The following is a 25,383-nucleotide window of genomic DNA, read 5'->3' as shown; positions in this document are numbered from 1 at the left end:
TGCTATGAAGTACTGAATCAGGGAAGCCTGCAACATCATCTGGCTGGGAAAAGAGAATTCCATACACTATTCAAAGAAAGTGAGATATATTAGCATTTTTATGCTCATAATATAAGTAAACTATTTTATGACTGTCCATAGGCAAGTATAAAATGCATGACTAAGCCTGGAAATCTTAAAGGTGGATCAATGAAGGACAAAATGCTGTGTTAAATTCAACTCTGTAAAAGCCACCCATTTCCTGAGGCTATGTGAGGTATTATGAATGATACAAAGAATGCTAGAGAGTATAAAAAAGGGAAGAAAAAGATACCTGAAATTGCTTTGTGTGCAACCATGCATCCTTATTAAAATTCTTTTTCCATGACATAAACAAATATTATCACACTTAAGGTCTTCAGTTTAAAATAAACAAAGAAACAAAAAACTGCAAACCGCACAATATTTATTATGTTGCCTTAGATCTACAAGGTATCTCAAAAAGTCACAAATTCCACATGGAAATTTAAGTTAACATGGAAAGCTGAGAGGAATGGTAAGAACGACATACGCTGAACTGAATCCTCACTAGTATTTGCTAAAGTAAAACAAGGTCTATTGGAAGAGGTCTACCTGTTGTTTTACTTTTTCCCTTGACAAAAATAATGAAGGTGTTATTCTCTGTACTTAGGGAATTATAAAGAATTGGTCTGGCTGGTGTTTTAGAATATTTAATCCTTTTACATTAGCGAAGGGATTCATCGGCAAAGAAAGCAGGCAGCAGAATGAATGCTGTAATCTTTTTCTTTAAAAATGCAGTTGGCACAGAAATTGTCCATTTTACTCAGGAGGATGCAATTACATTTCAGCTTTCATGTAAAGCTGGCTTCATGGAATTGAAAAGCCCGTGTATGAACAGAAACATAACAGCAGGGAAAAAACAAAGACTGTAGCTCGTTATGGATCATTTCTCCTTCTCCACATGGTTTGTGGGAAAAATAGCTGGATGCACTGGGTGAAGCCAATCTGCAGTAAGCAAGCTTGTGTCAGCCCTGCTGACCTAATAGCAACAAGGCGTCCAGGATTGAAGAGTTCAGACTCCTGGGGAAAGTAAATAATCAACCCCTTATGTCTTTAAGTAAAGATTTTATGAGCTGCACAAGAGAAAAAAAAAAAAATAAAGAGAAATGGGAAGCCATCTTCGTTCTCAGGAGAAGAAGAAGAATCTTGCTAGTCAACCCAAATCCAGAAGCTGGGACTAGAATAGAGATGCCTCACTTGCCCCTTACTCAGCCAAAGCCTTTGAGAGACTGCAATGCAAATAGCCAGGAAAGCTTTAACTGAACAAGTTTCTGTAAGGAAATGCCCATCTGTTTGTTTGGTTTAGGAATGTTAATAAGAAAAATAAACTTTCTGAGAGAGTGGAAAAGAAAAAAATTTAAAAGACAGGTCTTCCTTCCTCCCAGCTGGACATAGCAAACCAGCTGTGAGGAAACTCATGTAGAAGGAGGTGTCAGGCATTTGAGTCAGGGTGCTCTCTTCACAGGATGTATTCCAACTGCCAAAGTCTTTGGCTAAATGAAGACAGTCCCATTTTTTTACTAGCAAAACCAAACAAACTCCAAAACACTCTAAAAACCCATGCTTTCTGCCCACACTGGAACAGAAGTTATCATGAAATTTCTCAAAATTTCAAAAAATTTGAAAGACATTTCTCAACGAAATCCATTTATGTCATGACAAATAGAAGGAAAGTTTGGATTCAGATACAAACTATAAATACAACTTCAAGGTTAGAAACTCTCAGCTTAAGAAGTTACACTCCGATTATTTAAGGCTACAGTAAGTTAATTAACATTTATTAAGCAATGTTAGTTCCCAAAGTGAGAAGCAGCAAATCGAGTCGAAAGACTCTGTTTCAACATTCACACAAATACATCTTACACTGTGAGACATAACTGAATGCAAATCTTGACCTGTTAATTATTGAGGTCTTTACTGTACCGTTTTAGATACTTTGATCAAATGTTAAAGAACTTCTGTGACAGACAGATGTGCACTTGGAAAAAACACGGTGCTCACATTTTATCAGAATTTCTCCTTGTTTTAAGAGTATCAAGTTGTTCGACAGACGAAAAGTTCAAAGATCTTTTTGATTAATGTCTTAAAAATGTCTAGTTGCTATCAATAATAAGATTAAATTTCCCTACCCTTGATATTTCTAACATCTACCAAGAAAAAGCAAAGTTATTACCAATGACCCCTTTGTTAAGTAAAGAAATTTAAGTCACTTTTGGCAGTTCAGTGAGGAGAACAACCAATAAGAAAAATCATATCACACATTCCTTAGTTTTCTCAACATTTGTACTGTGATATAGTATATGCTGAAAAATAGGCATATCCGTCTGGTTTGATAATTTTGTATTTTTGAAGTAAAAACAAAAGAGAAAGTGTGATAAGTTAAGAATGTCCACTGTGTGATTCAGAAGGCAGAACTATAAAGGTTTCATCTCCTAATCCTTGGTTCAGTGCAGCAGCACAGAACTGAAGTGAATCCCTGAATTATCCTTCTTTACTATATACTAGAACAGTTCAGAGCTGATGTGAATGAAATAAATTTGTTTCTGAGGGAAGTGAAATATGCTCCAGCTGCCCACTAAATGCTCTCTAATCCCAGAGGGAGTTTGAAACCCTGAATGGCTCACTGGCCAGCTTTGAACTGCATTTACAAATGGAAACCTATGGTTCAGAGGACTAGATGAGATCCATCTCTAACTACAATCCCCAGACACACTCAGAGAAACAAATCGCAAAACGAACTGCTGCAACCTACTGAAATGTTCCTCTTGTACCAAATATCAAATACAGGCACCCATACAGACTACTTTGCTTTCACCCAATTTTATGAGTGAAGGCTGTTAGTTTAAAGATAGTCACCATAGTCTTCACAAAGGAATTGCGCTGCGTGTTAAATGGTCTGAGATGAGCTACTTTTGAAACAATTAAGACAAGGCTTTTATGTTTTGTCTAATCTTAATAAATGTTCAACAGCAACAGCAAAGGTATGCTTATTTACTCAAGAAAAAATATTTTGATTAAAAAATAAATGCTACACTAAACCACTTCTAAGACATCAATACAAAATGCTTTTGCATGATTTGCATTAAAGATAAAAATGCATTGCTCACTTGAATTTCTTCCTTATCCAGTTAGATATTCTATTGCATAGAAAGCTGCATTTTCTTTACTATTTGTTGAGTTGCTCATATTTTGTCCCACTTTTCTATGTAATAATATTCATTGTCTATCTAAAGAGGCCAGAAAACCTAACAAACTTTTCCACGGTCAAAAGATCATTCTCTTTCTTTAGAAAAGCTTATAAAAACTCCCATTTCTTTTAGCATTTGCTCACAGGTCATGCGTACAAAACATTGCTTTATAAGACTTTTTATTGTTTCTCTTTTCTGGAGACTCTTCAGCTTGTTTATATCTGAAATTGCAGTATCCAAAACTTGCATTAGATGAAGCCTCAGCAATTTCAAATCAGGATAATTATGTCCCTTTTCTTCCATGTAATACTGATCATAAACTGTAGAATCACATTTGCCTCTTTTTGCAATAGCCTCACATTGTCCATACACTCTCCTTGTTTTTCCCTGTGACTGTAAGTTCGTTACCTAAGTCCTTCTCTAGTCAGTTATTCCAAACAGCACGAGAACATGATAATGAATTCTTCACCTTCTACTTTCTAATATGGTGGAAAGGGGTCATCTGCTTTCACAATTAATCCATGGGGACAGGCACATGCCTCAAGAAAATTCAAAATATCTCAGCTGTTGACTGAGGAGCTTGCTAGAGTCAGCCACCTCCAAGTACCACTGCAGAGACAGCCCAGGGGATGCTGGCACCAGAACAATATTTTACATTTTCCCCCTGTTTCCTCCAGACTGAAAGGTGGACCCCACCATCCACCTGAAATACTGTTTAGAATCCTCTCCCAAAGACAGACACTCTTGCAGGTGGTTAAAATCAGAAGACATAGCAGACAAAATAACAGGACAGCATCCCACTTAGACCGCATTCCAAAGAGGCAAGACTGGGAGTCAATTCTTTGCAGAAAAGATTTTTGCCCACAGGTTCTGGCTCACAGAATGGCTTAACATCCCACCTACAGACACCCTGTGGCCCCCACCTCACTGAAGCAACCTTAACCCTTCTGGCTGAAAAGATAGTACTCCAACAAAAAGAATTGAAAATTCACAGTGCCTAAAGAAGGATGAACATGGCTCTTAAAGCTAGCAGTAGCTGACATAGAATGGGGAACATTTCTGTGAAGGCTTCAATATCTAACAAGAAAAGTACCAAACAATGAATCTCAATTTCCTGTGGATTTTTCTTTCTGGAGTAATTAATAGCAAGAGAAAACCCTTCTCACATAGCAAACTAGGTGCTTGCCACCCTTTGTTTCTTCGCGAACAACCCATATGTTTTCCAGACATTGATCATTTGTAAGAGTTTATTTTTAACATAAGCTCTGGTATAATATGAAAGTTCAGCTGCTACCAGTTGCCAGTTTTCCCTAGATTTAGGCGATGATATATTTTGGGAATATGACTCAAGAAAGCATTCACATGAGCAAGTAAAACAGGTGGCCAGGACCTACTACATAGCATCAGCTTCATCAGAACATCCTCAGAGAGGGAAGAATAGCTCTTAACTGTTTGGGGAGACGATCAGAGGGTGGAAGAAAAGCTGTTCTAAGGTATAGGTTTTAAGTATTATAACCAAAAATGCATCCTGCAGAGTCTATTGCCTTAGCATCACAAAGAAATACATTAAAAAACACCCGCTACTCCTCTGATCAAAGTGTTTATCATTGTGTTTCCAGTAAGCCTCGAAGAAACTAATTTAGACATGGGGCCTCAGTCATAAGTGTAAGTTACACCTGCACCAAATAAACAGCTTACCTGTTTTTCCCTCAAAAGTATCTCACACCGCAGCACAGCTCATTTATTCACCCAAAGTTTCAACTGCAATAGAAAAAGTTGTTTGTTAGTCTGTTGGGAAGAGAGATGTCCAAGCTACCTATAAAACTCTTGCCGTTTTATGCAGATTTATGCCAAGTGTTGGGTCCTGTGGTTGCACAGGAACAGGAATCCAGCAGCCATTGCATTGAGATACCACAAGTTACACTGCAGTCAAAACATCATGTTTCAGCTGGGATTCCTTAATCTGCTTCTTCAAGTCAATCAAGCAAAAGAGAAGAGGAAATTCAACAAAGTTAGTTCTGTCATTTGCTTGCTTAGTAACAGGACTTTGACCTTTGACTTTGACCTTTGGCTTTCATAAAAGCTGGGTAGTTTCAGGATAAAGTTTTTCATCTTTAGCCAGAGATTTGAGAAAAGGATCCTACCATCTTTACTCAAGCAAGCAGTCCAGGAGCATTACTACAAGCAGCCCTGATTCAGAGAAATATTTGGGAAGCATCTAACTTCAGGGACAAGGATTATCCCATTTAATTAAAACCAGAAGTATTCTGGTGCTCGAATCAATGTACATGTGTGTGCTTCAATTCTGATTTGACTCCACGCCTGTGGCAAAAGGGATTACACACCCAAACTCTGCCTTGAGCCCAGAACAGCAGTGGGTGTGACACATGCTCCAGAGATTTTACAAAAAGAATCAAGCCAAGGAAACCACCAAAAAGAAGAAAAATGGATGTATAAGACAAAACCTTTCCTAAAAAACAGCATAATATCACACCAAAAGTGAAGAGGTTTTTAAGTCCCTACACTTCCATACACGCCATCAGCTCATGGGCCACACACATTTTGAAAGTGTTGATTGAATACCTAGAAGAAAGGAAAAGTTTAACAAAATACTGTCCCCTACTAGAGATGGTCACAATTTAAGATCCTGCTTAAATTACACACACAGGCAGAGCAGCAGTATGTTCCCCATCCCGACCAAGAGGCCATTGCATGTTTAGGAGTCAGTGATCCATTTCACAATTAACAGTTTTGTTGTAAGGATATTCTATAATAGCTCAGATGAACTAAAGGGAGAGCTTCTCTCCACAGACAGGAGCTGCTCTGCTCCATGCAGCACACCACAGGAAAATCCATCCAGGCTCCATCCATTGCGGCACAAAGGGATGTAGGACTATCTGTATCCTTCTTCTTATTCTGTCTTATTAAAGTCGTTATCTTACTAAGCCATTTGTTGTTGGGCATTTCTTACTGAAATCCAGACAGAGCCCTGCACCATCTCACTCCCTGCTCACTCCAGTGCAGAACTCCTCCATTTCTGAAACACACACAAACCAATGCTCGATGTTGTACGAGCCATGGCCAACACCATTACCCTTAGAACAGTCAAGAGTAGCTCTCAAGAAGATTAAATGTTTGCTTGCATTAAACACTGCCTATATTGTAGCCAAAAGCCATGTCACTGTTCTGCTCTATATTGCTCTTTTATCATGAAAGACGAAGATTGAGTAACCTTTTAAAGAAACCAGTCCATTACCCTTTATCTGCAATGTCAGGGCCTGATCCCAAAGGTCCAGTGAGCCTGTTGGGACACCACACTTGTAACAACATTGCTACTGTGTTCACATATTCTCCAAAATTTAGTTAACATACAAAAATAAGAGGTATAAGCGTTATACAGGTATATACTTCCAGAACCCAAATTCATAACTTCTTACAGATTGTCCTCTTTTAAGTATGTCCAGAACATATAGAAAGAAAGCAGCAAATGCACGTTAAAAAAATGAAGAACTCCAATGAGACTGAAAAGAAACCATCATGAAGTTTTATTGTTTCAAATAAAGCAACAGGAACAACTTCAAGAAAGAAAACGCTGCTTTTCAACAGACATGAAGAGGAACAGATCAACACTTGCCCTCTCTAGCCATGTACTTTCTTTACCAAAGACAATATGACAAATGAGGCCACCTGGACTTTTCTGATTCTTCTAATACAAAAGTTGAACTTCCTGTCCAAGTGCATCCTCAAAAACACACTAATGTTAATTCATTAATTTCGTTATTTCAGTTACAGTTTCTGTACTTCCGACTTCAAGAATATCTATCAGAAAGCATATTCTTGATGAAATTAATCGACTATTTTCAACAACTACTGCCTTCTGGATGGACTCTAGCTTACCTGATTATAACTTATAGAGCACACAACCAGAACTAAAGGCAGATCTGAAAGAAATAAAAGTTTTCATCAATCCACGAGGGGACTTGTGGATTTATTTTTCTTGCAAGCAGATCCCATCTGATCTCTCACTTAATTAAAAATGTTTTCTAAATTTAACTGCCTTTCAAATAAGGCCACGAATACAGAAATACTGGTGATAGCTATAATTTACAAAGCATTAAATTACCAGAAATTAAAAATAAAAGGTTTTCTTTTGGATGTTTTTTGTTGTTTTTTAGTTGAAGGTTCTGCAACCTTTTAAGTTTCAAAGGTAAGAGACTACATCCTCCTCACTGAAAGCTACTTTCTTAGCATTCTCTTACAAATTCATCAAGCTATAAGCCATAAAACCACAAAACATTTTTATTCCTTCTTTTGGTTAGGAAATAGTAACGTGACTGTAAGCAGCTGAGTAGAAATACATTAGCAGAGCTTTCCTGCAGTCCACATTATGACTGAGCTCTTATATATTTACTTGCACGAACTGTACCACTGAGTGAGACCAGCAATAAGAGTTAATTATATAAAGGTCCTACTAGACAGTATGATACCAATTTTGAGACTCATTTTTGTCCCAGATGATTCTGCTTCTTGAATTAGAAATAAATGCTTTAGAGATAATAACATTTACTTTATTCAGTGGCTTTAAAGTTTGCTAATCCTGGTTCAGGTTTTATATATAATTCTGAATATTAGCTAGACTCTTATCATTATTTTTTTCTGGACAAGCTACTTTCAGTGACATTTATCAAATCACCATTCCACCTTGCACAAAATGGGCTCTATTTGTAATGCATTTACAAATACTCAAATGATACAAATATTTTTGTCACTTGTTGACTTAGATGCATAAATCACAGGACCAACTCCTATCTTATTATCATCTGGCTTCCATTAGCATGTTAATATAAATAACGGACTTCGTGGGTATATCTGGAATAAGTAAGACACTTCATTTTCAAGGGATTCTTCTTTGATATAAACTTTTTATCTTCCTTAAGAATTTGAATGTTTTAGCACATGGGGGAGGATACTAGAAACAGTACTGCAGAAAAGAACAGTGCGATGGTCGTCCAGGTTAAGGTAGGAACACTCTTTTCAGCATATTTCCTTTTTTTAAATAGAAGTCCATTCAGTAACGCAAAGGTCAACACTTTTGCTCTTTATCTGAGAATAACTCTTAGCTATTAGAGACCAAGATGGTGTTATGCCTCCAACCTAGCTACAGTTGTAGTGCAGTTTAGGGAACACACTTCAGCAGTAAAACAAAGACCTCACTGGTCATGATTTGATTATTGGGCTATCCTTTACTTCCAAGGTAAAATTAAAGTGTTCATTTGATTGTTTGTGTCTGGGATATCAATTTCCTTCTTGTACACCACACCTTCATGTGTATTTGTAAGATTAAAACTTCAGTAACAAAAGCAGCATCAACTAACAGGCAAACACTAAGGGAAAGTATCATAAATAATACCCCACAGAGGAGGAAAAGAATTACCAGACCTTAGAAATCAGAAAAGATGGCTTCATACTCAGCATGCTGACTCCATCAGCTTTCATTGGACTCTCTTCAACACACAGGTCCAGGGTCAAATTCTGATTTATAGCTGCATAAATATACATAGAACTGCAGCTAGAAAGGAGCTCAGTGTAGCACACTAGCTGTGCCTCCTCTTGGTAGCAGGAAGGTCCTTCGATAATTCTTCATACCTTTATTTGCAAAATCAGAGAGCTGGCATTGAGAGACAGAAAGCTAGACAAAACTGCAGCCTCCAAAAAGGAGATAAAAACCGCTGACTGCAGAGACAGGACTTTAAATCCAAGTGAGCAGTCAATAACAAAAACCACAGACCACAGACCTGGGAATTCAACAACTCTCCTCAAGCTCAATTCACTCTCAAGACTGAATTATTCAGTAAATGTTGGGTTTTTTTCCAAGTAGTCTTTGCAAGAGCTGTCAAGGAAGAGATTATCAAATCAGAATTGAAGTAAAATCAGAAGAGAAGATGTGTTTTCCTCCCTCTTTCTCTAGTTTTGAGGAAACTTTCTTAAGATAGATGGAAATAGCAGATGACAAGCTACAGCAGCCAGAGTCCTCTCTATTAACAACAAGAAGGGAACGAAGCTCAAGAAAAAAATTGGTTATCTGCTATAAAGAGGTCATAAAAGTAATCAATCACCTGAAATAGCTTGTATTCATGTTACACTGTTTGCAGTCTTCTGGGCACTATCTTCTACTTTGAGTTTGCACCTCTTCCCTGGGCAGTAAAGCTTTGTCCAACGGCAACAGGGGAAATAAAACAAATCAAACCAAACAAACAAAAATGCCACTGATGAGCTACAGTAGACTTAAAGTAGCTGTCTTGCTTTTTATCATAACCTTCACTCAATCAACCCGTTCATTATCTACAGCCCCTCAACTCACTTCGTAAAATGTAGCTGAGCCCCAGTTGTACCAGGGCATTGACTGTCAGATGAATAACCCTAATCCTCTAATAAAGCCCAGCTTCTAGTGACGCTTGATGATATCTAAGAGATTTTGAAACACTTTTTTTTTTCTGCTCAGTACAGGATAGACATTTTGCTCTTCCTTCAGGACATGCTGTGAGAATGCAACCTACCTACCATCAGCCAGAAAACTCCATAATGACCTTTTAATAATTCTGATGTAGAAACAACTTACAGGCCTCCTGCAGAGGAAAAGCAAAGCTTTGTACTATCCAGTGTTTAACACTGTTTTTATGCATTATGTTTTATAAATCTGAACAGATGTCAATAAATGACGTGGGATTTCACATAAAAAGCCATAAGATTTTATAAATACCATGTTCTTTCATCACCATATTTAATACTGATCTCAAAATCCTTAAACTTCTACATATTATTAGCTGCACCCCAGAGGAGCTATTGAAGTTTTATAAGACATTCTCAAAAGGATGATATCACCTTTCCTTTAGCTAACACTAACCTGTTTCCATATGACCTCTAGCAGTCAATGGTGAGTAAAAAGCCCAAATGAGGGCATATCTATTTTCTAACTATCCTTCCCTTAAAAGCATTCTTAAATCCTTCTGTGAAGAACAATTAATGCAACTCAAGAATGAAACTGCCCAGAAAAGCACCACCTTACAAAAACTCAGTAGCAGTTACCTATGTTCCTATTTCTTATATGCTCACCTAAGAATTTTCTAGTTTTCAGTAGTGTAAAAAGATATATCTGTTCAGAACAGAAGGCAAAGAGTATATACACATATGAGAGTGAGGCAAATGGCCTGGCACAGCCAATAACAGAAAGATTTGATAGATATATCAATCTCTGTTCCTACAGATGCATTTCCCGTCTCCAGCCTGGACTTCAGGTGGCAGCCTTTAAGCACAATGGCATCCTTTAACCACAGCAATGTCCTCCTTGATCTCTGCCTTCCCTTCCTACTCTAATTGCAAATTTCACCCACTTTGCATTTTGAAAAACAAGCAAACAAACAAACAACAACAACCAAAAAATGAAAAAAAACCCCTCCTTTTTTGTCATGTTGCATTTAGTTAGTTTACTGCTCTACATGTTTCCTTGGTTTCCTGAGATGCACATGGCCTCTTTTTTCCCTTTTGTTAAAAAAAAATATATATATAGATATTTTTTATATATATATACATATATAAAATATATATACTAACATGCTGAGCTATATCCACCCATTTGAGGCCAAATGTCATTCAAACAATTATAAATACTTGATACAAATACTTGATAGGTTCTGGTTGCAGCATAGCCATAATAAAAATTCCAATGCAACTTGCCTTACTTTGTCCCAGAAAGGTATTCGTTTCATGAACACTTTAGCTTTGAAGATTATTTCATTGCCAAGCAACCCTTGTGTTGCTGCCAGAACACTGGGGAAAAGCTTTATTTCCACAAAAGAAAGAAGAACGTGTCAACTGATGATGACGGAACTGTTGTAGGTCAAACAGTTAAACTTATTCTGACTCCATATGTAGCAGGCTTGAGGATTTTTTTTCTAATATCTGAGTACACTGTACTGTATGAGGGCAGCTCTGAGCTAAACAGAAAAAAAATGAGACTTCTGGTTAGAACAAGTTGTAACTCTCAAGATAAGGTTAACAGGAGTGTCCCACTGCATTATGCAATGCCCTTCTAGGACCAAGGTTAATTAGTACAACATTCACCAGGGATCTTAAACATAACACAGTGTCCTGAAGGGGCAAAATCTGCAGTTGGCATGAGTAAACTCATCACAACTAAGGGTGCCTACAAGAATAGAAACGTGCAATCAATGACAACAAAATGGCAGATATAATCCAGTTTTCACGAAGAACCACAGGAAGGAAGAGTTGCCTTTGCCTTTACACAGAGCAGGTTACATTTACTGCTGCTGTCTCCAGAAAGAGACATGGGCATTTGCTTATGCAGTGCACTTAGTAATTGCTCAGAACTTTTCAGAATAGATGCCTTTGTTTACCAGTAGTGATGTCCAAATAATTTCATGGTCTTTCCTCCAGCAGTCTGAAAAATTTCCAACCCTCACCATCTGCATTACAAACATCTCAGCACCCTCAAATTGCTGTTATTTAAAAGATGAAGTGAGGTGTTTTAGTTAGAGAAGAAAGATAAAGAAATTACCACTTCATCACCGGGCTGTCCAGAGTTCACTTTGTGGCAAGCTAGAACCCTAGGCTACTGATGAGCTTGTGATCCCACAGGATAAAACCCACACTCCAGTAAATGCATTAATATCACTTTGCATTTGATACATTTGACCATCCTGGATGGAGTACAAACTACACAATAGTACAGCCAGCTAGGTCAGGGCCAAATTAGCAAAATATAGCCAAATAATCTGCCTAAATGAGTCACAATGCACAAATTGTACAGTAATTCAAAATCCAGCCACATATCATCACTGGACTACTTGGAGTGTATTTCACTGATGTCTCTGTCGGTGATCTTTCTTGGTTCCTCTGTCTTTCCTCCTCTTTATTACATAGCGCCAGCATTGGCCAGGACTTGGTTGTGTCGGAGATGAAAAACTTACGTACGAATAATCCACTAGACATCTTGCAGCTCTTTTTCTGAAAAAGGGATTCTGGTATATGTGGTTCTACCAAGTTCTTTAAATTTTACCCCTTCTTCACTGAAGTAGGAAGAGCCACAGCACTGCTAAAGCCTGGTCCTTAGTTTCAGAGAAAGAGCTGTGATTGGCAGTACCTCTTCAGAATTGTCTCTCTACCCTGTCCATGCATCCTTGGAATAACAAGGCAATCACGTTGGTATTTCCAGCACCAAGATAAATATTTGTACAGCATTTATTGAGACTAGTGGGAAGTTTCCCTGTGCTTAGATGTGAAAACATATGCTTATGTCATAAAAATCTCTGGGTGTCAAAAATATGACCTCGACGACTGTAACGGATACATACAATTTTATTATCTGTTATTAATTCCTAATAAGAACATGCCAGCATGAAAGAGTTGCCTGTTTACTGATGGAATTATGCTTGTTTATACAGGCATGTTTTACAGACATGATTTTTCTATTAAAAGTGAGGAAAAAGAAGTCATGCCTTTGAGACATTGGAGATGCTGCCACAGCATGAGGAGACATCAAGTTACACTAGTAAACAACTTTTGTTGTTATCATTCACTCCAATCGCAGAATACATTTTAACTTACTTCAATAATACACTTTTTTCCCTAAAAAAGAAAAAAGCTTCTACTAGATGTTGCTGTCTATGCTATTTAAAGAACTGTTATCACCAGTCTTTACACAGTAGGCTGAACATCCACACCAGTCTGAACTTTCCAAGCTCATCACAGCCTCTGATATTTGCTTAAACTATTATAAAAGAGAGAGAGAAGAAAATAAAGTGAAATGGCACATCCAGTTATCAGCTTTTCCCCTCATGACACCCACCAGCCTTCCTGCCTACAAATCCAGAAAGCAAAGCAGAACCTTACAAACCTCCTACTTGTCAGGATAAACACGCTCAATGGCAGACGACGACTCAGCCTCCACCTCCTCCAGCCAAGGTTCTCCTGCCTTCCCCTCAAGCTATGGCCAGTTCTCAGGTGCCTGAGTTTTCTCATCAGTGCTGTAACTCTTTCTAATCCGTCGCCCAGGCCAATGTATGAACTCGCTGAAGAATGTCATTCTGTCCAGAATAAATTTCTAACATTTGCCCCTCCGCTAGGTTCCCGACAGTGAGGGCACGCCTTATTTACAGAGAGTAATTTCAAGACAATGAGCTGAGTGAATGGAATAATTTCTGAATAGGAGTAGGCAGTGAGACACAAAAAGCACACGGTATTTAACAAACTGCTGGTTGGCATTAAACGCGGACCAGCAAAGCGGAGGTTTGGGCCTGGCCGGTGATGGAGAGGAGGAGGACGCGGAGCTGCCCATCAGCACCTGCGTTCAGGACCGTCCTTCACCAGACCGTGCGCATCTTCTGAAGTTTCCCTTCGCGAACACTTCCCTTTCGGACACGGCCGAGGACCTCGGCTCGGGGGGTGCAGGACGGGGGCGGGGGCACGGCCGGGCCCCCCGCCCGCTCCCGCCGCGGGGGAGAGCTGCGCCAGCGCGGCTGGGCGGTCGCGGCGCCGGCCCTCCCCGCCCTCGCATTCAACTGGTGGGACCCCCCCTCCTCCGCCCCCGGTAGCGGCGCGGCGCGCAGGAGGCGGCGGGACGAAGCCGGCAGCGGGCGGGGGGGCAGCGGCGGGCGGCCCGGCCCGGCCCGGCTCGGCCCGGCGGGGCGGGCGGCGCTGGCGGAGGATGCGGGCGGCGGCCCGGCGGCGCGGGCGGCTGCAGGCGGGCGGGCAGCGGCGCGGCGCCTGAGCGCAGGGCTCCGCTCCGCTCCCGAGGATGCTGGGGGGCGATGCCCGGCGACAGGGAGGACGAGATTTGCCAGAAAGCGCTGCAGCTGCTGGCCGAGCTGTGCTCCGTCGGGGCGGTGGAGAACGAGAACTGCCGGGATTTCATCTACTACCTGCGGGACAGAGCCCGGCCCCGCCTCAGCGACTCAGGTACGGCCGCCGCCGTCAAGGGGTGCGGGCTGGGCGCGGGCAGCGGCGGCCTCCCCCGTCCCCAGGCTACAGGAGGAAGGCGAACATCCCCGAGCATCCTGCGGAGGCCGGGTGCCGCGGGGCGAGGCCTGCCGGCACGGCGGGGGCTGCCCCGGGGTGCGAGCGGCCGGGGAGGGAAGAAGTGGTTATGGTGGTGGGGGGGACGCCCAGGAGCCCGGGGCGTGGGGGGATTTGCCCCGCTCTGCCCAGGGGAGGACGCTGGTCCGGGCTCGGCTGCCCGCCGCTGCGCCCGGTGCTTTCGGGCGGTGCTGCCGGGTCTCCGTTACCGGCGTCCAGCGCCCAACTGCTGGCGGAGATGCGAACCCTCGCTCGGCAGCTCTCCCCGCCGGGGCCGGGGGGAACTGCCCGGCTGCGGGCAGGGTGGCGGCAACTTTGTCCCTGGGGTGGGCAGCGTGTCCCCGCCGCTCGCCTCAGCCCAGCCCTGGCGCGGGTCGGCGCCTCCCTGCCCAGAGCTGCCTTCCCCTGCTTGCTGCTGTCACAAGGCGAAGGGGGCTCCTCTTGGGCTCCTGTGGCCCTCTCCATCACTCTGGGTTTAATTGTAAAGACGGGGGGGAGGGGGGGGGGGCGTGTAGCTCGGTTTAAAAGCAAAACAATTTAGCCAAACTTTCCAGTTCTGTATTTCACAAGCTGAAAAGACATTGCTTGCCTGTCTGTAGCAGATGTGGGGGTTGTAGTTCTGACAAGATGTACACTGAGTGGTTTTGTGTGTGTCTGGATTCTGGCTTCCTTTTCATATCTTGGCATAACACTCTGGCTTAAAAACTTTACCTTAAGGAAGCTTTTTAATAAGGAAGCTGAGCTCCAGCTGCTCAAAAATGTTGAAAGATTGACGTTCTGTACATCTCTGGCCATGAGGGAAAGGCAAATTGCAATTTGAAGTAGGAGTTCATTTACTTATTTTTACACCATCAAGTAGAGTTTGCTCAGTATGAGGAGAAATTTACAGAGTTAAAAGAGAAGTTGATAAATGTTTGCAGTACTGGAAAGGCTTGCTGTTAGATCAGCTGACCGTCACAGCACAGTCTTCATTTCTTTAATATTCTCTGAAATAAATTAGTTAATGTAGCATAGAGCAGTTTAATGATACTGTATTCTTAAATATTTTTCTGTAATTTGGTGAGTCTGAAGTAACACTCAGAGTGCAACTTACTGACAAATGCTTGGATATGCTAAAAGGCCTGGGTAAACAAGTAAAAAGAAAAAAATTGGGGGAAAAGAGATCTGCTGTCACAATACATAAGTATGGAATTTTCCGACATTCAGTTTTCTTGTATCCAAAGCTATTTGCAGCCATTCTGGCTTCTTGCTCACTTAAAAATATTCAAATTAAAGTGATTCATGCAATGTTTGATAAGGATTCTTTAACATTAGGCAAATGTAATTGTTTTGTTCATATAGGCAGATTTAATTGCTTTGTTCATATAAGCAGTAATTTTTGTGACAGACACCTGTGATTTTCTATAATTTTCATTTACCAAGGGATCAATCACATATTTGTATATCATGTGATGATTCCGAAAATGTCTACTTAAATCAGTGCTCACTTTGAATACTAAATCACTTGAAATGCATATGGGACTTTAACTTCAGCTACTTGGATAACAGTTTTTCAGATATCTTTCTGAAGCTACCTGCTTTTTTCCCTTCAGCCTCAGGCTAAAAGAGTACCTGGCATCTTTTTGGGAACATTTTTAAAACATGGTATGCTCAGTAAAAATTTATCTGCTCTACCTAAATATTGGGAAAAAAAATCTGTTTTTATTTCTACGTGTTTTGCTTAAACCATTATTATACAACAGCCTTCCAGTATTGTTGCAAACCTGCTCAAGTACACAGAGCAGCAGTCCCCGACCTTCGCCAGCCAATGTGCAACAACGGTGAGCAATTATGCTGCAGGCAGCATCTTCCTATTGGCCTCAATTTTAACATTTTATATTTTTTGCAGCTGCAGCCAGTCTCAGAGGGTCTAGCAGGCAACACGCTATCCATAAGCCCTGACTCGGAAATGACTTCTGTAGGGTAGCAATGTCAGGAATTTATTAATTTACCTTGTCTTATATTTCTTTGATTAAAACACATGTATTTTCCCAGTAAACTGGCTGCCCATCAGGTTTGTTTAGCTGGCCTTTCAATGTGATGGCATGGGCTGTAAGAAGACAGTGTACATGACTCCCCAAAAGAAGTAATACGATTCACAATCACAGGGCGGTACATTGACCAAATCCAGCTTCATTTACATAGTGAGTTTCATTGACTTAACAATGACATTGAAGAGCCCTGACAGCTGATCCATTCACTTCCCGGCTGCTAGTGGTCTAAACATAAGGGTGTGAAGAAAACCTGTGCCAAAAGCATCTTCTTGGCAAAATTAGGCAAAAAATGAAGCTATACTTGTTATAAGCCTTTTTTTTTTTTTTTTTTCCTGTATGAAGGTGATGTGCATTAGCTGAACTGAACATCTTTCTGTTGGGCCAGACAAAAGAGCTATCTGAAAACACGTACAACTTTGTTAAGAGTTGAGAAAAGTGCAGCTAGAAAACACACATGATCAGCTGTTGTACAGGAATTCAGGCATTTCCCCAAGCTTATAGAAGTTTTTCTGCAATAAAGTGGCTACTTGCCTAAAGCAAACTACATGGTGGATATAGATGATTTTACAGCAAATTTGGTTTGAGCCATTCATGTATGTTGGCTCTGTTATGTGACTGGTAGGTAAGGGAGGGGAAATCAAACCTTAATTGTGGGTGGAAGTGAGCTGAGGGGTTGCTGAGTGAGATATCAGGGTTTGTCTACAAGCTCAAGCTGACGTCACCCTTCAGTCTCAGCACTGAACAGCCAGATCCCTGGAGATGCACTTGCCTGACATCTGTTGCAGGTGGCTCCCCACTGTCTGAGTATTTGGTGTGTGACTCAGCCCGGGAGGGCAGGAGGAAGGGGGACAGGAGGGACTGGATGCTTGCGGTATGCACAGCATCTTTATTTTTCGTGTAATTTGCCCTGCTGCGGGAAGTACTGCACAGCGCTTAGAGCATAAGTTTAAGGGCTAATGAGTTCCAGGTTTAACACACTGGTCTGCTGGATTTAAAGGGTGACATAAGTGAGTCAGATTTTAAAGGTTTTCAGAAAACTAAAAATGCAAATTAGCCATTTAGTGAAAAATATTCAATTAGTTCAGTAAGAGTTATATGTCAGGGCGCCCTTGAAAATCCCAATAGGCATCCTTAAGCATTTCGATACCTTAATAAGCTGGATCTTTTTCTGTTCCATCCCTCCATTCCCTATTTGTGAAATGTTGATAATATTTCTAGATCACAGAGGGTTTTACGAGGGTAAATTGCTAAGTCTGAGCCTACTAACTATGTAATACATTCATAAGGGAGAATCATATGGACCTCTTAGAGATACTCAAGTGAAAACCATGTTAGTCATATGAGCATTTGAAAACAGGGTCATGTAATATCATCCCATGACAACAGATAAAGCAAATACGGTAGATGAAGAATGGAAGTTGCTTGACTAGAATGATACTAAAATGGAAAACAAACAAACAAATAAAACCACGAATACAGAAAATCTTGAGAGACTGACCAATGAAAGAGAAATGAAGGCAAAACCAAAATTTCTCTTTATATAATAGATTTACCTTGCAACTTTTTAACTGAAAAACTTGTTGTGGCATGAATCAAGCCTGCCAGAAAGGGTGTGTATGCTTTTGTACATGTGACTTTGGACTTTTGAAAAGATGGACATTTTTTTGAGGGGGAAAAGGGAGGGTGGGAATCAAGAGGAAGATTTACATGGTTTTGATTTAGCACAGTTTAGAGTTTGGCATAGAACAGAAAGTCTTTTGGTGGATGGAGCTAGTGCTGCATTCTCAGTCTGCGTGGTACGTGACTGTGAATTACGCTTGCATTGTAGCTGATTTGACTGCTTTAGAGCTGCATTTCAGAAATCAGCCTTAAAAGCTTTTGCCACTAGTTGTAGTTCTTGGGTGCAGGTGATTCTGGTTCTTCTGGTGATTTTTGCTGTTCTATAGTGATTCTTTACTTTTTAAAAAAACAACTTCCCAGAGATGGCAGTGATAGGCTGCCATTGCTCTTCATAGACCCGATGAAATTCTGCACTGCCTTTTGTTGTAGTGTTTTGCCAACTTTGCAGCAACTTGTGCTGCCTGCATACCTTCCAGTGACTGCTAGATATAGTAACAAAGTGCTTAATGCATAGTTGTATGTTTGCTGACATTTGCTGATGTTTGCTGAATATCAGTAAATTAAGCTTTATAGAGGAAAAGTATAAAAGAGTTGCACACCGAGACTGCCTTACACAAAACTTCATCTCCCTAGCACATGCTATAGATTTTTCTTTCTTTAGTTAAAAAGTATGGAACCCTTGAAAACTTGGAATAAAAGTTTTTAAAAGGTCAGAGGAAGCTGTGAGGAGCCTGAGGACTGGATAAAAAAGATGCTTATGAAGATAAGGGATATAAAAAAAGTCTAATTCATAATGAATTTTCATTAATGTCTTAGCAGCAAAAATGAAAAGAAATAAAAAGTAAAGTTTGTTCTCCTTTTCTGTTCTGTTGGATTGCACATCTTGAGGATAAGCCAGTAAGGTCTTAAGCTATTCTTAATTATGTGCTTTAAAATTGGCTAATATACGCTAAAACACAATACATGGTGAATAGTGTGGGTATAGTGGTGGCCATTAGGCATAAAGTATGCTACGGGTCGTAAGCGATCAATATTGTACAGTGATAGAAAGTCAGATTTTAGTACTTGATGGAGGTAAAGATAGTTGACAATCAAGAAGCTAAAAAAATGGGGGTATGGAAACATGAAGGTGCAGTTATGGTGTTGCAGTAGTATTTAAGAATCTTATCTTTATTTTTTAATGTATACTTACAACTTCAGGAAAGAGAAGTACAAAGAAACAAAAAGGCTGAACTGGCATAAATGTGGCCTCCCAGCCAACCAGTGGAATGTGGGAGTCAAGGTTTTTTTGGAGACTGTCATTCCAATAGACTGGTCACTCCCTAGGAAGCTAATACTTGCAATTAAACAGCATCCCAGCAAGCTTCCCTTTCATCCACAACTGAGTTTAAAACCAAAACCTGTCTGCAGAAAGTAGTTAAATTTCTTAAGAGGACAGTGTTAAATTTTTGTAACTCAAATGATTTACTCAGTTATCCCACCCTCCCTCCCCCAAACTTCCAGGAACATCTCAAGCTGCAGTTTCATCAAGATGGTAAGTACATCTAGATGTATCTAGGTAAACACAAAGAGCATTTACCAGTTGTAAAGACATGGAAAGGATTTGAGTGGGTGAAATAACTTTCAGTATGGTTTTTATTTTAGTCATTATGAGCCATCGCTTTCTATATTTTTAATTTTATTTTCCTCCTGTAAAATGAATGTAAAATGCTGCCACTCCAGAATGATAGTATTCCATATGTCATACTAGTGCAAAACTCTTCATAAGACACAGGACAAGTGTGAACCGTATTCACTGACATGATGGCAAATGAATGAAGTATGAGGCCCAAGTTCCTTTGGGTTTCAAGAGCTAAAGTGCTATTTCAACAGTTTAAAAAAATACAATGATGTAATGTATTTTAGACTACAAATATGTATTCTTTTTCTCTTTTAAAAAGCCAGGAACAAGTTAGCAGAAGATAAAAATAATTATTTCCTGTTGCTTGTATTCTAAGATGCTCTGATGGTTTCCCTCTAAACAAATAGGTTCTCAGAGATTTTCCTGTCATACCGAAAGAGTTTAGTATTGGGTTTTGTTGGGAAATCTATTTTAAACAGGTAACTCTAAACTTTGAAACAAAGTGTAGAAAAGAGCAATTTATGTAGAAAGAGAAGGGACCACCTGTGTGCTTAATAATGTCTTGAAGGTGTAATTAAATGAAAGTAAATTAATTTAGATTTTACTTTGATGTAACTGCATATAACTTTTTCCCAGAATAGATTTTTGTTCTCTTTACAGGTAGCCTAAAGATGTATAGATGTTTAAGTTATAATTCATCCTTCAGAACCAGGCAAAAGGAAGACGACAAAGATAATTCTTAGGATAGAGCTGATCTTGAGCTTTGATCAGGTTGGAACATAATCATATTAAATACTGTTCCAGCATGAAAGGACAGATCCTGGCACCACTGAAGTTACTTTACAGTTTTCAGTGGTGCAAAGCAACTTCAGTGTATTAACAGCAGTACTTTCCTCTGGGTTGAGAAGATAAATGTGCGTAGGTTTTCTGTGGTCCCTTTGACCACAACTCAGGCCAGTGCTGTCCTGTGGCTGCTCTTGGACATTGTGGGGAGGAAAGAAAGTTTAACTGCATGACAAAAAGACAGGAGGAACGTGGCTTCCAGCCCTCTTGGCCTCCGCATCCGTATCCAATATACGTGTGGAAAGCAAGAGCTCGCTGGGGCTTCCACTTCCATTTTGGTTTCACTTCTCACTTATATGGGAATTATTCCAAATGTCTGTTGTTTACAGGATGCACTGGAATGATAGCATAACACAACGTTATGCTTGTGTTAGACTAGTGCCAACTACAACCCTTTGTATTTAATGAAAAAAACAGTATACTTGTATACTATATTCATTGCATATATAGAAAAAAATATTTATTTACCAAAGTCATTGCGAGCAGATTACTGACTTAATCCTAAAAGTGAGAATAACATACCAATTGAATCAGAAGTCGGTTATCTCTACAGTCATCCCACAGTTTATGCGAGTCTCTTCCAAACATGCGGTGAATGTTAAAGAAAATGGTTGTTTTGAACTGTGAGTAACGAAAATATGTATAATTGAAAATAACCTAAAGAGTAATGACAAAAACATCAACCTTTTAAAAATTAGGATGGCTAAATAGCATACCGTCTGTTTTACACCTGAATTCTCATCTTAAATGCCAGTTTTGCTGATGAAAAGCAGTAGGCTAAATTTAGCCCTTGTACATATGACTGTACTAAAACTTTATCATGGCATTTGTCGTAACTCTTGTTTCAGTGGGATTTGCGCATTCCTCCTAGATAGGGGGGTTAGGGAAAGTAATTTACTGATTATAGTTTCCTAAGAAATATCCTTAAGCTTTCTGCAGACAACCATTTACATTTGGAGACACAAAGCTCTGATCACTTTACAAGTAGAGGTGTTACTGTAATGGATTTATGGGTCATTAATTCCTAAAAAAAATGTGAACCTGTGTTACAATAATGCTCATTTTTAATACTGATAGAATTTGCAGTTGTTAGATTTTTGTGTGATCCATACATTTTGTGACCCAAGTACAAATGATTGGCCAGATGTCCCGCTCAGAGAGCTTTCTGGAAGTTTCCTTTACAAACTAATTTGTGAGAGTTTAATTACACTGACAATTCAGAGACCTAGAAATGTAAGTCCAAAATTATTGCTGTCATAACAGCAGATCCGGTTAAATTCAGTCTTGAGGCTGTGGAGCACTATACCATCTTTGGTGTGAAAAAAGTAGAGTTTGAACATAAATTGTAATTTATGCATTCATATTTATGTTGAAAACACATTTCTAGGTTTTAGTTCTTCCCCCCACTGAAAATAATGATCACTTTTGGTTTAGTGCAAAGCTGTCCTCAAGAAAATTGTATTGTCCATGTTTTGCTATATTTTGTCATTAATTTAAGCCCTTTTGTGGCTTTATTTAGACCAAAGAGATAAAGTGAGATTATTTTGGTCTGAAGCTTTATGTCATTTTCATATTGCTAACAAAATTTTAGTTCAAGGGATAAGAATTTAGAATAATTACTTAGAGTTGGAAAGATTTTTCCTAAAAAATGCTGCCAGTTGCAACTTATAAAATCATTAATTCATTAAGTTCATCATCTTACAAATCTTTTTGCATGTTCTGTAGTACTGTTAAGTCGCGAGTACTTGATCTATTTATTTGGAGAGTACAAAAAAAAAAATCTGTCACACAAAGAAAATGTTATGTATAACAGCTGGTGGTTTGCACATTTGTTACATTAGCTATTGAAATGACACGGAATCGTGTGTTTTAAGTTGCTCAATATGTTCAGCTGCTTTTTTTTTTATTTGGGCATTCATTAGCCAAGTAAAATCAGTTTGACTTCTTTTGATAGACAAGTACGCTACAGGATTTTATCTTGTATACTTCCTATGGCCAGTTGGAATTCAGAAACATAGTGGATGCAGTCAAAACTGTCACACGAGCCTGTATGTCTTGGTCCAATTACAGCTGATGTGTGTCTATCAAAGATAAACATTGGAAGAGTCAAGAATATATAATCTGTCAGAAAAAGCTTTTAGATTATTGATGTAAATCCACCATACTAACAAAAAAAAAAAAGTTAGGCATTTATGACTTTGGAATTAAAACTTTCAAAGGGCATATAAAATAAGAAGAATCAGGAATTGAAGTAAGATCATTCCTTCCAGTATACTTTCTGATTTTTTTCCTCCCTAGTTTAGTTTTACACACACATAAAAAGAAAGCCTTCCTGACTTCCCTTGGAAATATGTTTCCATCAGGAAGTTTGTTCGAAATGTCTTCATTCTGTTTTACTATCTGTAAAACTCCCCAAATATTTCCTTTCCCCATGTGATGAACCCCTTTAGTGTATATACAACTACTGGTGAAACACTAAATATTTATCTTTTTAAGTCTCTTCTTGTAAACCAGCCTTCATCATTCCTACGCAGGTTACTTTGTTCCCGGTTTCTCCATTTGTTTTCCAGATTATGTATGTTTATACTTGTGTTCCACGTGTTTTTTCATCTTGGTGTTCCCTCTCCATTTCTCGAGCAGCATCTCATTTTATTTCTGCCCATATTTCCAGTATTTTTAATTCACCTCTGTTTTAGTTCTCTGACCTCAACAGCATGGTCTTCTCCTGCATTTAGTGTAATTTGAGAACGTAATTGTGTTGCTGTTTAATCAATCAATATATAATGTTTGACCCATCTTACACACAGATTATCTCGTTGGGCATCTGACCAGAGTTATATAAAGTTCTGTTTAGAGTTCTCTTTTAAAACTTCCTACTTATTTCATAATTTGCAAGAGATTCCTGCCTATAAAGTTAATGGTTTCACTAATAAATATTAAGATATTACAGAAGGTGTTTCTCACGTCAAATTGTATACATAGTTACAACTTATAATTCAGTAAGAATTATCCTACTCTAGTACACAGAAAGGAATGTACAATGGTAATTAGAAAATGATCAATGAGACCAACAGTCTTATAATTTTATGCTTCCATTTGTAGCAGATGTTTTACCCATTTAAAAGTGAAGTTTCTTTAATATTTTTTCCCTGGGGAAGTTTAGTGGATAAAATTAATTCCTAGTTATTCTATCTTTTTGGGGAAGGGTACCATAAATAGGGTGATCTCCAGTATTCATTATGCTCAGATCTCTGCACAGCACAAAGGGAATGTTTCCTGAGTCTGGCTACAGGGAAATAAAGCAGGTATTGAGTTGGTTCTCGCTGAGTGCTATTCTATTCCCAGTAGTAGGGCTGATGTAGGATACGTAGCAGTGGCATTATGGCAATTCTTACCTGCTGAAAAGAGCTTTTAGGTCCATTAGCAACCAAATACAAGAGGAAATAGATCTGATATTGCTTAAAAAATACAGAAAGCTCTCAACAGAAAATCATCTGATCAGTACTATTTTTTATTTGAAGCCTTACCAATTCGGTTGGAGTAATGTAAGACACAAATCTAAACTAACAGCTCCAATTTTGTTTAATTCTATTACTGCCTTCTCTTCTGCAGGAGATCATACCATCAGGAAAGGCTCCTATTTCTGCAGATGTCACTAAGGCATCCATGGTAATAAAAGTCTAACTTAAGCTTTTCCTCTTTATTTCTTGTTGTTGTTAATTGACGAATATTAATGACAACTAAGGAGTCAAAACAAAAATGGTCTCCATACAAGTCAAGCACTGTGAGATAAATCATCATGTTTAATGAAGAAAATAAGTATCGAGCCATGAATAGAGACCAGAAATTAGGCCTAGCAGGTAAAAAGAAAGATGAGGAGGGGTTGACCTATTTTTTTTTTTTTTTCATCTGATTTGTTTCCACAAAGAAAGAGACGTGAGTGCCCCTGGTGCAGTAGGCATGAGCTGGAAGCCTGTTGCTTGTGCTGCTCAGGAGACGGACAGGAGGAGCAGAAGAGGCGGCCCAGCCTCTGAAGACGGAGACATCACTTGTGTTCCCAAGGGACCAGAGAGCACCGAGCAGATTTGCTGCCACTCAGAAATTAGAGTTAACTGAATTGAAGGTTGGGATTTTGAGGACCTGCCTACAGGGACATAGTGGACAGGAAAAGTTGCAGATACATCTTTTTATATCTCTTGTTCGAAGTTATATTTCTATTTTTATTACAGTAAAATTTGCCTGTTTTTCTGAATTTAAAAGCCTTTGGAGAGTTCACTGTAGAAATAGATAAAAGCAGATCTGTCTAAATGTTTTGGGGTCCCATCAGATGCTCATTGGTTTTTTTTTAATTTTTGAGGGTTCATTGTTTGGTAAGCCTGCGTAAGAAGACATGATTTGACAGTGACAGTAGGGCTGTGGCTAAGCAGGAAAGAGAAAGCTTGGCCATCCTGGCTTCATCTAATAAGGAAAACCTGTCACCTCAGCTCTTTCCTATGCAGCAGCATCACTGTTCCTGCCAGTTCCTGTTCAATGCAGAAGGTGTAACATTTTTATATCTGTGCTCATTCTCAAGTTAATGTCTTGTTCCTGCCTACCTTATTCATTCTCTACCTGTCCCTTGTTCTGTTGTCATTATGTTATCAAGAGTGATTTGACTAGTCAAGATGATTTCTTACATACCGCTGCTTTGAGCCGGTGACGATAAAATAGCTAAAAGCAGAACCCAAAATAGCAGTGCACAGGTATAGGTTTGCCAGAGCAATTTAACAGGAATTACTGTGTCTGTCCTTGTGTGGTAGAGAGCCAACACTGTGAACAAAAACTGATCTTTCTTCCTTTGATGCATTTTTCTTGCTTCTTTTCCATTTTTCTTGGGAGCTGGAAAGCAGAACAGACCGTAATAGCAACAGAACCAGCAACAGCTTCA

At 39.4% G+C, this 25,383-nt stretch overlaps 1 protein-coding gene across 1 annotated transcript in view; it reads left to right on the top strand.

The window, feature by feature from the left end:
• Positions 1–14,074: 14,074 nt before the first annotated feature.
• The window catches only part of SYT9 (synaptotagmin 9), a 66,831-nt gene continuing 55,522 nt past the window's right edge, over positions 14,075–25,383 (top strand). The window contains exon 1 of the mRNA XM_065636752.1: positions 14,075–14,222. Coding sequence (XP_065492824.1) covers positions 14,075–14,222 — 148 coding nt within the window. The remainder of the gene's footprint in view (positions 14,223–25,383) is intronic.

This window comes from Caloenas nicobarica, chromosome 5 (assembly GCF_036013445.1).
Source record: "Caloenas nicobarica isolate bCalNic1 chromosome 5, bCalNic1.hap1, whole genome shotgun sequence".
NCBI classification, from domain to species: Eukaryota; Metazoa; Chordata; class Aves; order Columbiformes; family Columbidae; genus Caloenas; species Caloenas nicobarica.
The sequence above is the reverse complement of the archived record's forward strand: the minus strand, read 5'-3'. Positions and strand labels throughout refer to the sequence as shown.